The 12,960-nt window shown below is 30.1% G+C and overlaps 1 protein-coding gene and 1 long non-coding RNA gene across 10 annotated transcripts in view; both read left to right on the top strand.

Annotated features, from left to right (window-relative positions):
• The window catches only part of LOC119645081, a 6,469-nt gene extending 3,420 nt beyond the window's left edge, over window positions 1-3,049 (top strand). Inside the window, exon 2 of the long non-coding RNA XR_005248612.1 lies at window positions 2,672-3,049. This is a non-coding gene — a long non-coding RNA (uncharacterized LOC119645081). The remainder of the gene's footprint in view (window positions 1-2,671) is intronic.
• Window positions 3,050-3,941: 892 nt separating this feature from the next.
• LOC119645053 (voltage-dependent calcium channel type A subunit alpha-1) overlaps window positions 3,942-12,960 on the top strand; it is a 115,680-nt gene continuing 106,661 nt past the window's right edge. For 7 of the 9 annotated variants that reach the window (XM_038044926.1, XM_038044896.1, XM_038044877.1 and 4 more), the window contains exons 1-3: window positions 3,942-4,184; window positions 11,329-11,647; window positions 11,762-11,901. In XM_038044926.1, the coding sequence (XP_037900854.1) occupies window positions 11,429-11,647; window positions 11,762-11,901 (359 nt within the window). In that variant the 5' untranslated portion in view covers window positions 3,942-4,184; window positions 11,329-11,428. Of the gene's footprint in view, window positions 4,185-11,328; window positions 11,648-11,761; window positions 11,902-12,533; window positions 12,635-12,960 lie in introns of those variants that run through there. The other 2 variants (XM_038044944.1, XM_038044935.1) reach the window with 2 other exon arrangements.

The raw sequence follows: 12,960 nt of genomic DNA on the forward strand, positions 1-12,960 counted from the left end.
GCGGATGTCTGGAAGAGCAAGAAGGACTTCCGGCAAATTTACTTTTTATTATAACAATCGACTCGGAATCACTTCATGAATCGAGCTAAGCTCGTCAGTGTGTCCGCCCGTTTGTTTTCTTGCATTCAAACTGCATGACGTAATCTTCGAGATATTTTGATGAAGTTTTTTATATCGACACGTTTTCGCCAAAGTACGATAACTGTTGAAAAATGTTTGGATCACTCAACTATTTTGTCTATTTCCTATACTGGGTCTTATTTTGCGAAAGTATTCGATGCATGTGTCACGGTTATCTTTCGCATATAATGATGGCTTACAAGCAATTCTGATATGCTATTGTATGGACCATCATTCATATTTTTCTTTTTATCATAAGTTCTCGAGGTAATAAAAAATTATTTCCAATTCTAGATAAAGGAAAATTTTATCGTGCTCTCATACTCTCTATATTTGAAATTTATGCAACTTTAAGGTTTAGTTGAAGAAAAAATTATTAATTATCTTATACGTTAGTCTGAACGCGAACGCATCTAATTAGACTAAAGATAGCTTTTAGTATAAAATCGAAATTTAATATATATCTTAGAGCTTAGCACATAGTTGCTAGATGCTAGTTAGCCGATAAAAATCAAATTCAAAAGATGTGAACGGCCTCAACCAGTTTTCCATCCGTAAATGGTCGATTAGAGATACGAATGATTTTGACATTTACATTTAACCTTGACCGGAACTTGCGTGCATAAAAATGCGGAAAAATCTCTTAAAAACGTATTTGTTCGTATCAATAAAATTATTACTAAAGTCATTTGAAATGGTTATTTGAAAAGTGAAACTGAATTTTCAAGAGTGGCTCAAGAGTGAAGATATAGAAACCAAACCACGCCAAACCCATGCCAAAAAATGTACCAACTTGTCTATAATTTTTGAAAGAAGCGTTTAGTCGATAAGTCTACCATTCTTGTCATCCCACTTATTCTTAATTGACGACGCAATATTTTCTTTACGTTTCAAATTTTTTGGTTTTATTTTTATAGGAATATTAGGATTTTGACAGTTCGAATTCGATGAGATAAGGTGTCCAATTATTCGCTAACGTCGTTGGCGAATTGATGCAAGCATCGGGATCGGCAGCAAAGTTTTCGTAAAGTTTTATCATAACGAGAAACCAGTTGCGCAGGCATGAGCTTGTTCAATATTGAATGATAGGCTTTAGGTAAGCTAAAGGAGGCAAATCAAACGAATTTGGAGAGAATTCTAGGAATTTTCATGACATCTAAACTATGTAAATAACCAAACAAAGGTTAAAGTAATCTTGTGGTTTAAAATATACATCATTCCGAAAACTGGACGAATTTTTATTAGTAGCGAAGAGAAATATGTTTAGGTTTCAAACATCTAAAAAAGGACTCCTCCATGTTATAAATAAGAAAAAACTTAATCATTTCTTCTTTGGCCCATACTTTAGAGCATTTCACCATAAAAATTTAATTTCATTTATTATATGGCGCTATTAAAAGCCTTCCAATTATTCCCAAGAAAGGAAAAGTACGAACGAACCGGCCCATGTACACGTGGTGTGGAAATTTGTGAAATTACCCCTCTTAAGTCACATAAAAATATGATTTAAAATGTACATCATATCTGCGATAGGATATGTAATCTTTATCGAATTATTGGGTTCAGTAATATCTATGCCTATTACACTTTATGCACAGATAGCGAGAGGTATCAAAAAACTCCGTCCAAGTTAAGCATAATTGTAAAATTCATAGCAGGTGAATGACACATCGATAATTTAGAACAAGTGAAAATACGGGTCGTCCAGAATCCATCACTGAATACATCTTAACTCACTTAAGTATATACAGTTATTCACATAACAATTTTTTTTCATCAAAATATCTCAAAAAATGCCATCTATTGATTGAACAAAAGGACACATGGACAGACAACAGACAACAGACGAACAGACAGATATATAAGCTTAAATACGGCAATTTAATGAAAATTGAATCTCTCTCAAATTCTTCTGGATGTTGCATACATCCACAAACAGTGTACGGTACAAAAATGTGATGTTATAAGACAGTCTGAAGAGTACGTTTCATTTTATGATTGCATTACTTGGCGTGTAGGCAAGCAAACAAACTCAATTTTATCCTTTTAAAAATATAAAAAGTTTATGTGTTTATGGGTTACTTACGCGAAAATTAAAATCAGAAATAAAACTAGTGAAATCGAACTAAACGAAAGTCGGCCTGGAACTCAAACTTAAACCAAAAAGTATTAAATTTGACGAAACAAAGGCACACGTGCCAAAAGGAAAAAAGAGCATTAAATATTACCCAGACCTACATAGGCACGCACAGTCGTAAACACAATCACATGATTTAAACAAAGTAAATAGCTTTCGGAGAGTTATAAGAGGAATGACATCAAAAAAGAAAAAAAGAAATTATTTTTTATAGAGAAAGATAGTAAAGTTTGCTGTAAAACTGAAAGGACAAAAAACTTTAAACTTTTTATTAGGATTAATAAAAAAGAAGAACTGTTACTGTGAATTCAGTTCAGTAGTAAATTAATGTGTGAAAGTAGTGTTGTAGAAATAATAAAAAAAAAGGAAAAAAAAAATTCGAAAATTGAAACAAATTTATCATTTTGTTTGTAGGTTTGTTTGGCAGTTAGAAAGTCGTGCGAAAAATAAGGTTGAAAGAGTTGGCCAAGGAGAGTGAATGAAAGAGGACTAATAAGAGTAGACTAATTTATTGCTAAAATAACACAAATAATATTAAAAACAATACACAAGAAAAACAAAAATAAAGTCGAAAAAACAATACACAAAAAAAAAAAAAGAAAAAAAAGTTAAATAAAAGCTGCCTTGAAAACGTTCAAATATAGGCGTTTTAAAGTCAGACGATTCGAATCAAGTGTAAATAATAATATAACAAAAACGATGAAATAAATTTTAAAAATTCCTTACAAAGTCTAAAAATTAAACCAACAATAATCCCAGTTCATCATCATCAAAAAAAAAAAAAAAAAAAAATGAAAATGAAAATGAAAATACATAAAAAATAAAATAATAGTAATCTCTATATAAAATTAATCTGTGATTTTTGTTATTTTTTTTAATTTTTTTTTGTTTCTAAAAAAAGATAAAAACCAAAAAAAAAAAAAAAAAAAAAAAAATTAATAAATAAAATAAATATATATATCTATATATATATATATCAAAATAAAATAGTTACCGATCCATGCTTTAAATTAAACTTTCACATGTATATATAAGAAAAAAAGAAAAAAGAAGAAAACATTAAAATTTATATACGTATATATATATACATAAATATAATATATATATATATAAAAATATATATATATAATGAATCCATTTTTCGAAATTGTATTAGAATTATAGATAAAAATTTTTCAAAATAAACCGAATATTAATACGTAAAAAAGTAAACTAATTGAAAAAAAAAAAAAATAAATAAATAAAATAAAAAAACAAGTATAATAATAAAAACAATTGTACACTTTTTGTCACAATTAAACTACAGCGTCCAAATAATTGTATTATAACAGCAACAACAACAATAACAATAATTAACTACAACTGCTTTATTCCACCTAATTTTAAAAAGAGTCTGTTTTTATCATGATCGTTTCGCATCTAACGATCAATTTATAATTAAATTCTTTTTGTTTTGGTTCAATACGTATTTAATAAATTCAATTTACGATGCGCTAAACAAAATACAACAACAACAACAACAACAACAAAAAAAGCAAGCAAGCAAGCAACAGTAACAACAACAAACAAATAACATTCATTCAATAATAATTAAGGGGGAAAAACACAACAACAACAACAATAATAATAATAATAATAATAATAATAATACTAATAATAATAAGAAAAACAACAATAACAAATACAACAATAATAACCAACAAGAAACAAAAAAGCATTGGCAAAAAATTCAATTTCATTAAAAATTTTAATTTAATTCCTTTAACTGTTTGTTGAATATATTCTTGTTGCCTATTGTCATAACATCGATTGCATGCCATGTGTATGACGTGTCAATCTACACAAATGTGTGTTGCCGAACATTTGGTGTAACACAATTATGGCCGAGCGGTCGTCCTATCATTATCAGAAATTGGATAAATTGACGGTACGTTTCTCATTATTACTCATGTCCTAACGTCGTTATGTTTTTTTTTTTTTTGCCTCCAACCAATTCTGCAACTATTCATTTTTTAGTAAATTTTACAATAGATATACAGGTACGGATACGAATTTTGCATCATACAGAGCTATGTTGTAAACATGTTGAAATTTTCCATCTTGTTGAACGTTGTTCAATGTATTTATTACTCATAAGAAAATGGCCCCCGACATAAAGACAATATTTATGTTTGATAAAAGTGTGAATAACAGAGTTGATTGAGATCGTTAACGTGAATTTATGGAAAAGTTTCCCTTATCGTCATATGATCGCTTATAAAATAAAGAATAAAGAGAGAACAAAAGGTACACTGTTTATACGTTTACACATGTAGCATGAGTGAATGAGAATCTTTACGATATTTTATAAGCAACTATCATGCAATAATCACGATACAAATGATGGAATCTTTACAAGCCAATTTACGTCTGCTGCAATCATCGATTAAATTGTGTAAAGAGACGGGGAAAACTATGATTTTGCAATTTGGATGAATTTGTGCTTACCATTTATAACAAACCAGTCATGGTATCTTTTAGCTAATTGCTAGCTTATAGCCTAAAAATATATAAAGTAAAAGAAAATATCTGTATATATATCTGGAATATATATTTTTCATAGATCATTTCTTTCTGGTGTCCGTCACTTAAAAAACACTCAAATTTTGCTACTTCTCGTTCATATTATGGTAAAAATAGATTTACATTAAATTAAGTACGAAGACGATTCTATTATACTTGAAAGAAACGAGACTTGATGCCGTACGTACATTGACTGTTGGACTGCTGGTAAGATTCGAAGTGGTAATACGAAAGCATTTATTTCTTCTACTGTTACTACTGTTGTTATCCAAATTCTAAAATTGTTCAACAAGGTTCATCGTTTCGAAGCTAAATCGTATTGAAAGATGAGCTTGAATTTGCGAAAAGATCTCATGTTGGGAGAGTTTAAGAAATCTATGCGATCTAAAGCAAGTGATATTTTTGAATTGATGAATATCTCATCTTTTCACTTTTTCTCACAATTTTTTTGCTTTCTTTTTTTTTTTTTATATATATATGTATGCATTCCGCAATATTGCATTAAATATTTGCGTATATTAGTATACTACACTTATACTAGGTAAAAGAATCATGCAACATATGCAGATATATTTAATATTATATTTTTATATAATAACCATCAAAAGTACATACGCATATATCTCATGTTATATATATTACTTTATGTATTCGCAAGTGAATGTTTATTTAAATGTTTGCTGGTTATTCGCTATAACATGTTATTAATTATTGAGATTTTTTTTTTTTTTTTCAAGTGTATATATGCCCTAAAGAATAGGAATAATAACAACAAAGATATAATGGCTATGGATCAATGAGAATAAAGTAAAAGTGGTTTTCTCTTACTTAAAGCTCTATTGTAAGCATATGCAGCCAGTTATTTACGAACATTTTCAATGGCAATGAATGGTGTTTGCTCAGGTTCTTTATTGGAAATAGTGGCGTTATGTTTTCGAATATATTCAGTTCATGTATGTTTATATGACATACTTTTTCTCTCCACATGTATATTCTTTGCTTGGTTAAAAAATAAAAAAAAAAGAACAAGAAAAAATGAAGAAAGGCAAAGAAATGAAAAAGAATCACAAGCGAACATTTTAAAATAGTAGTAAATAATACCTTTCACTGACTTTGCTAGTAAAGTTCATTAATGCGATGAAATATCTGTACAATATGCAAACGCATCAACATACACATGCATGCATGCATAGAAATATACAAACGATTGCGGATACAAGTTCGTTAATGTTAAGAATATTTTTCGTTATATATCCGCATACAAAATATGAGCGAGAGAAAGCAAAAGACTTTTATGCAATATCCTCGTCTATCTAAAAACTTTTCATATAAATATTATAGTTTTTTTCGCTACACTCATATATACATATATACAATGCGAGATTATTTAAGATACTAAATATCTCCTATTATCTATATGCACATAGTGCAACAAAAAGTCTTTAAATAAAGACTATATGATGAAGACATATTCTCACATACGTAAACATAAAACACGTACACGTATCGGTTTGTAAATAGAAAAACGTGAAAAGGGTACAAGCGTTGTTATCGTATAGAAAAAGAAAATAAATATTACATTTTACCTACATAACTAAATGCATTAAAATGCCTGTGTCTGCGTAAATGTTCGTAAAATATTCCAGAAAATTTAAGGTAAAAAGCAATGGCTTCAATGGTCAACAATATGGAAATGAGGTCACTTGCTGCATTCTAGTTTCACTAGTTATTTGTTCTATTTTTCTAGTTTTGCTTAACACTGCCAGCTGGTACTGTAAAGAGCACCGTACATTGCAAAGTGCCTCAACTATTTACCGTTCTTCACTTCTATTCCCAAATGTGGTTAAGTAATTATTTAATTTTTCTCGTTTAAATGTTACTTGACCCCCGAAATACGCTCAATACACTAACTGATAGAAATGAATATTTCTTCCAAGTTTTTCTGAAACAAACCGAAAGACTGGTATTTCAAGTCCACGATATTAACTATAGATTTAATAAAAGTAGCTTTAATTTTAAACTTGCTAAATACATATACACACATCATATGATAATATTAAATTAAATTTTATACCATTAACATGTACAATAAAATCTTTGTCGAGCATGCTGTTGTTATATGTCAAAAGGCTTTTTCCCATCTTTCTTCTAAGTTAAGTAAATTGGAGTAATTCTAAAAATTTCGTTGATGAAAATCATTAACGTTTAACACATTTCGTGCGTTGTGTGAGTGAAATTATTACATACAAGTAATGGCATAAAACTTGCATATAAAAGTTGATGAGATACTTCCTTTAAGGGAAAACCGAGGGGGAGATGATTAGATGTGGATGTGGTAGGTGATAGCTATGAAGCTATGAAGGGCAAATACGCAAATAGAGGCATAAAATTGCACTCACCACCTCTTTATTTATTGATTATTAAATAACACCTATATCAGAGTTTAAGGCAAATTTTCAAATAGAAATTTTATAGAGATGTAATAACAAAGTTATTTGCACGCGTTTCTCGTATAACACAGACAAATAATAGGAGATAGAGGGGAATATATAATTTAAATTTAGACATATTATAATTCAGGGCTACGTCACCAACCAAGCCATAATACTTAACCTGCGTAGCTAAGCGGAACACGTAATCTATTTTATGAAATCGTACCGCAATATATCGAAGCCGATACGTTGATAAGTGCCTTAGTATACACAGGACATCTGTACATTAGTAACATAAACTCAAGTGTCTCCGCACCGACCTTTATTTCCATAAAATTCAGTCAATGTGGATATGATTCTGAGCCGTTTAGAGTTCTACACAGAACCCTAAGTGATATGTGTACCTATTCTACCAGATTAACGCTTCTTAATAACAGCGCTTTATCTCTGTCGTATCTAAGTAAACTTCCACTCATAATTTTGTTGCGCATAATTCAAAAATTGAACCGAATTTATTCACTATTATTGGTTACCAAACCTTTGCATATATGCAATGCACATCCATTTAGGATTTATATAGGCTACGGGCGTGCTCCTGTGCTAGATAGGTTTATGGTTTTTTTTTTCTCTCACGAATTTTATTCTTTGTCCTTTATATACCTTTTAATACTTAATTAATGAGATAAGCATAAGATTTAAAATTTAAAAAATATACTGAGCTCGCCCTTCGTAATCGAAACAAATAAATAAATAAATGATTTCAATCCTTTAATTCTCCTCTCTCAACTGTATATGGCCTTAAATGGGAATAAATGAAATTTTGGTGTGAAACCTATTCTCGATTATCCTTGAATGAGTAGCAGAAAAAGGAAATGTAGAGTTGAATTTTTATTTGAAAAACTTGCAAATGAAAAGCGTCAGCAAGACGAGCACCAATGACGCTTAGTTAGTCATTGACAACAAAACTCCAGAGGAAGCTAACTATATACAACGCGTATTGAGAAAGAAAGAAAGAAAAAAAAAACGCAACATATATATATTCTTGAAGTGTAAAATTTTAAGATAGTTTTGCGAAGACGACTTAAAAGTATATGATGATATGTACGGTGCCGTATTGTCTGTATGAATATTATGCGACTATACGCTGGGATAATGTCATCATCGTATATTAGAAAACGCGAAAAGTTACTTTCTATTATCATGTTTGTGCGTGCGGCTATGTAGTCATAATTCTGCTAACTTTCTTTAAATGCTTTTTAAAAATATATTTAAATTATATTACGCATTTCTTTAAATATAGCCTAGAAAGCCTAATGTAAATATGTACACAACGCTTCATACGTAGCGTATTTATAAAGCCGATGCCGTTATTACTGATGTCCTTTGGCAAACAAATCTGATGCTGATATCTACAAACAAATGTACACTGTATCTATGAATATATATGAAAAACAAAAAGAAAAAATTTTTTTTTTTTTTTTTGAAAATGGCAACAATAAACATATGATGTTGATGATTTTTGCGTAAACTTTCACATATTTCATGCACATGCCATCGACTCATGAGGATTTTAGCGCTTTTGCTCTATATACTTGTATGCATATATATATATATATATATGCGTATGTATAGTAGTAGTCTTACTTTTCTAAATCTCCTATGGTGTCTGTACTATAGTGAATAATCGCAACATAACAAATAAGACAAAAGAACTTACAAACATACTCTGGTGTGCAGTTAATGATGATTTATTATTGAATCATATATATAAATATGAGTTGGCTTCTGCTTCACCATTCTTTGTCCATAAATTATACCGAAAACTATTCTTTATTATGTGCCAATATTTATATTGATTTGTTTACATAGAAAAAATATTTAACAGATTACTATTATCATTGCATTTTTCTTCTTTTTTTTTTTGATTGAATTGATATGTAGGCCGAAAAATCCTTTTGTTTAGAAATTGTTTGTGCTATGTTTAGCGTATTTCGCATGAATCAATGCAAATATGTGAATATATTGTGTGAAACTTTTTGATAATAACTGTTTCCGCCCTATTGTGACATCTTTCTGGAAATTTATAATTATTTCATATCCGCTATCAACCCACGTTGGTATTTCTAACTAGCAATGCGATTTGTAAGGCACTGTAATATGCATCGTTGTATATTTTCCCATTCGAGTTTTTGCTTTTAGTGTTCTTAACCCTAATCGGACCGCAGTGAGCCTTTAATGGTCATTTGGATTTTGATTATTGATCACATTGCAGTTACAAAGATTTTTCATATCGCTTTACTTTAAATTAACAACTATACACTATATATTATATATCTGTAAATTTACAATTGTTTACGTTTCGTTCGTTTACGCGATGAATCTGGCAGACTCACTCACGGAAAGTAATCCCGAATTTTCGATAGAAAAGACGTAATTGACCCAAATTCGGAACAGAGGCACGTTGACGAACTGTGCATATTTTAATAATGATTTCCATACAAACCACGACGTGTTTATGCGAAATTGTAATCTCTATGTAGTGTCTGTTGTATACATTGTCTTGCCCGCAAAAATAATATTATCGCCATCAAATTTCCCACGAATATTGAAGAGCAGGGCATGCAATCTGCTGTTGAAAATGGGCTAAACCGGTCGAAGAATAGGCGTACAGTGCAAGATAAATTGAGAACACTTTCACTATTGTTGTGCTGAATAATAAAAATTCCGTCACGGCCACGCATAATTCCATTCATTGCTTTATAGTTTTTTTTTTTTTCACTTTTACAAAATCCAAACAAGCTAAACGAAAACGTAAAAAGTTATATAAAATACAAAAAAAGCTTTCGAAAATGAAACAAGTAACAAGCAAAATGATTATAGTATGTCTATGGGATCCGAATCATATTCAATAGCGTTCGTTCTTGGGTCAAAACACGTTAGTTTACCAAACTTTATCAAAGTGTGTAGCCTGCATACAAGAATCTAATACGGACAGATGGACAAACATGCTTATATCGATTCAAAAAAAATAATTTTGAATCGATGGATCTATTGCAAGTCCTTTTCGGCGTTGCATACAGTCACATAAACTTAATGCAGAGTATCAAATTATGTGTCGATTAATAAAGAAATATAAACTATAAACAACTTCCTGCCCGGGATACAGGAGGCCTTTTTCACAGTAATCTTGTGAGATGCCATACAGTATGATTTATTATAGACGAAGTAGCCCGATTAGGGTTAAGCGTTTGAAAAATTGTTTTCACATAAAAACTTTCGCTGGTATTTGAGTTAAAAATCGTATCACATTCACTTCTGCGATCGGCTATGATTGTTCCAGCTTTGACATGGAACTCGTCATATCTCTAACGCTTAATATTCGTTCGGTTTCAGTTTTCAAATGGACGCTACAGGTCACAAATTTCGTATAAAATATCAAATATAAAATTAAAAAAAAAAAAAAAATGGCGGAAATTAAATCCAAATTCAATCAAGAACTTACGATATATTGAAAATAAAGCTTTTCGAAAAAACATTTCGATTTTTTTTACATATATATTTTTTATTTTTAAGAAGGAAAAAATTCTTTAAAAAGAATATGCTTAATAGTAGAAAATATTATTAAATAGCTATAATTGAAATGGAGCTATACTACGGTTAGTACGGGAACTTGCTGTTGTGGTGTGACTTCAAATACTTAGTCTATGTAAAAGTCTCGTACCCGTTAAAACCTTTAACATATCATCTTTAAATACTTAAGCGATCATTTGATGCGAAAAGCATTGTAAAGTAAAGAATAGGAAAAGATAGATAGATTACCTTTTAGGATCTTTTAACATATTTAAGACTATTTAATAATTGGCAATGAAAATTGCCCCAGAAAGTGTTGTTTATAGTGTTACCAAAGTTGGAAGGAAATATTGCAGAAATTTTTTCTTCTTCCTTTTCTTCTTTTTTTTTTGGTTTTAATGAAACATTTTTCATTACTGTTCAATGTAGTATTTAGGCAGCAGTTAATTTATGTATATTTTCGATATACATATTTTATATAATTGTATGAATTGAAATTATTTATAGGTTGGCAGCGGCTCAGGAAGCGGCGCTAGCAGGGCATCAACAGGACTCCACAAGCGGGGGGCACTCGGGTCGAAGGGGAGCCCATCGCTTAGCTGATAGAATGGGTGGCCCAAAGAAAGAGGAAACACCACCTGGTGGTGGTCCCACATCATTATTTATCCTTACCGAGGATAATCCAATTAGAAAATATACACGTTTCATTATTGAATGGCCGCCCTTCGAGTACACTGTGTTATTGACAATCATTGCCAACTGCGTTGTGTTGGCATTAGAAGAACATTTGCCTGGGAGTGACAAAACAGTATTGGCTCAGAAACTGGTAAATGATTTATTTATTCATTTAATTTTTATTTTTCTTTTTATTTTTTTTTTTTTTTTTTTTTTTTTTTTTTTTTTTATTGAAATTATTTATTAATTGTGTATATTGTTTTAGGAAAAAACGGAGACCTATTTTTTATGCATTTTCTGTGTAGAAGCATCGCTCAAGATCCTTGCCTTAGGTTTAGTTCTGCATAAACACTCCTACCTCAGGAATATTTGGAACATCATGGATTTCTTCGTTGTAGTAACGGGGTAAATATTCGATTTATTCTAAAAGTTTTATTTAATTTAATTCTTTTCAAAAAAAAAAAAAAAAAAAAAAAAAAAAAAAAAAAAAAAAAAAAACATGAATAGCTTACATACTTATACACCTTGAAAGCTTAACTTTATATTTTAGGTTTTATCATTTATTACATATAATGCCCGCTACTGAAGGATCTCTTAACTTTATTGATCTATGTATGTAAGAAAGGACAAAAAAAAGAAAAAACTTGTATTTCTGAAATCATCTAATCATGACCTATCATCGCTTTTGTCGCACTTTCCCTTGTAATTCGCATAAAAGTTTTCTTTTGAAAAAGATTTAAACCTAAGTAGCGGGTATTGGGCATTTGGGCATTTGCTTTAAGCCGAATGTAATAAATATCCTCATTTCCTGTTTCCTCTAATGATGTATATTAATAATATTTGGACCGCATTTAAAGCTTTTTATATAATATTATGTTTGATTAATTTCTCTTGATTTGTTCTCGTTATAAGCCCAATTTGTTATATTTTATTTTAACTTTACTCTCTATTTGATTAATATTTTAATACAAAAAAAAAAAAAAAAAACAAAACAACAATTTTGATATAAATATGATCAACGTTTCGCACTTATTTAGTGCTATGACGATATTTGCCGAGGCCAATATAGACGTCGATCTGCGCATGTTAAGATCATTTCGTGTGTTACGGCCGTTGAAACTTGTTTCAAGAATTCCAAGTAAGCTTAACCGCTCTGTCCTAAGATAGAAATATTTTAGGCCTTATTTAGGCTAGACGTACATAACTGGAATTAGCGCTATTATCTACAGCATATTATAAATGTAGAAAAATTTATAATAATACCGCTAGGGTGTCTTCTAATTTCTGCCTTTCCGACGTCTGCCTATTGTTGTGTTATGTTAAATAGGAACAAAGACTTTAATAATCGTAACATATATACACATATACATGTTTATTAGAATTTAGATAAAACTTTAACGTTGTCCATTTATGTTCTTGTGTGTGTGTGTGTGTGTGTGTGTGTGTGTGTGTGTGTGTGTGTGT

The sequence above is a fragment of the Glossina fuscipes genome, unplaced genomic scaffold, assembly GCF_014805625.2.
Source record: "Glossina fuscipes isolate IAEA_lab_2018 unplaced genomic scaffold, Yale_Gfus_2 0, whole genome shotgun sequence".
NCBI lineage: Eukaryota > Metazoa > Arthropoda > Insecta > Diptera > Glossinidae > Glossina > Glossina fuscipes.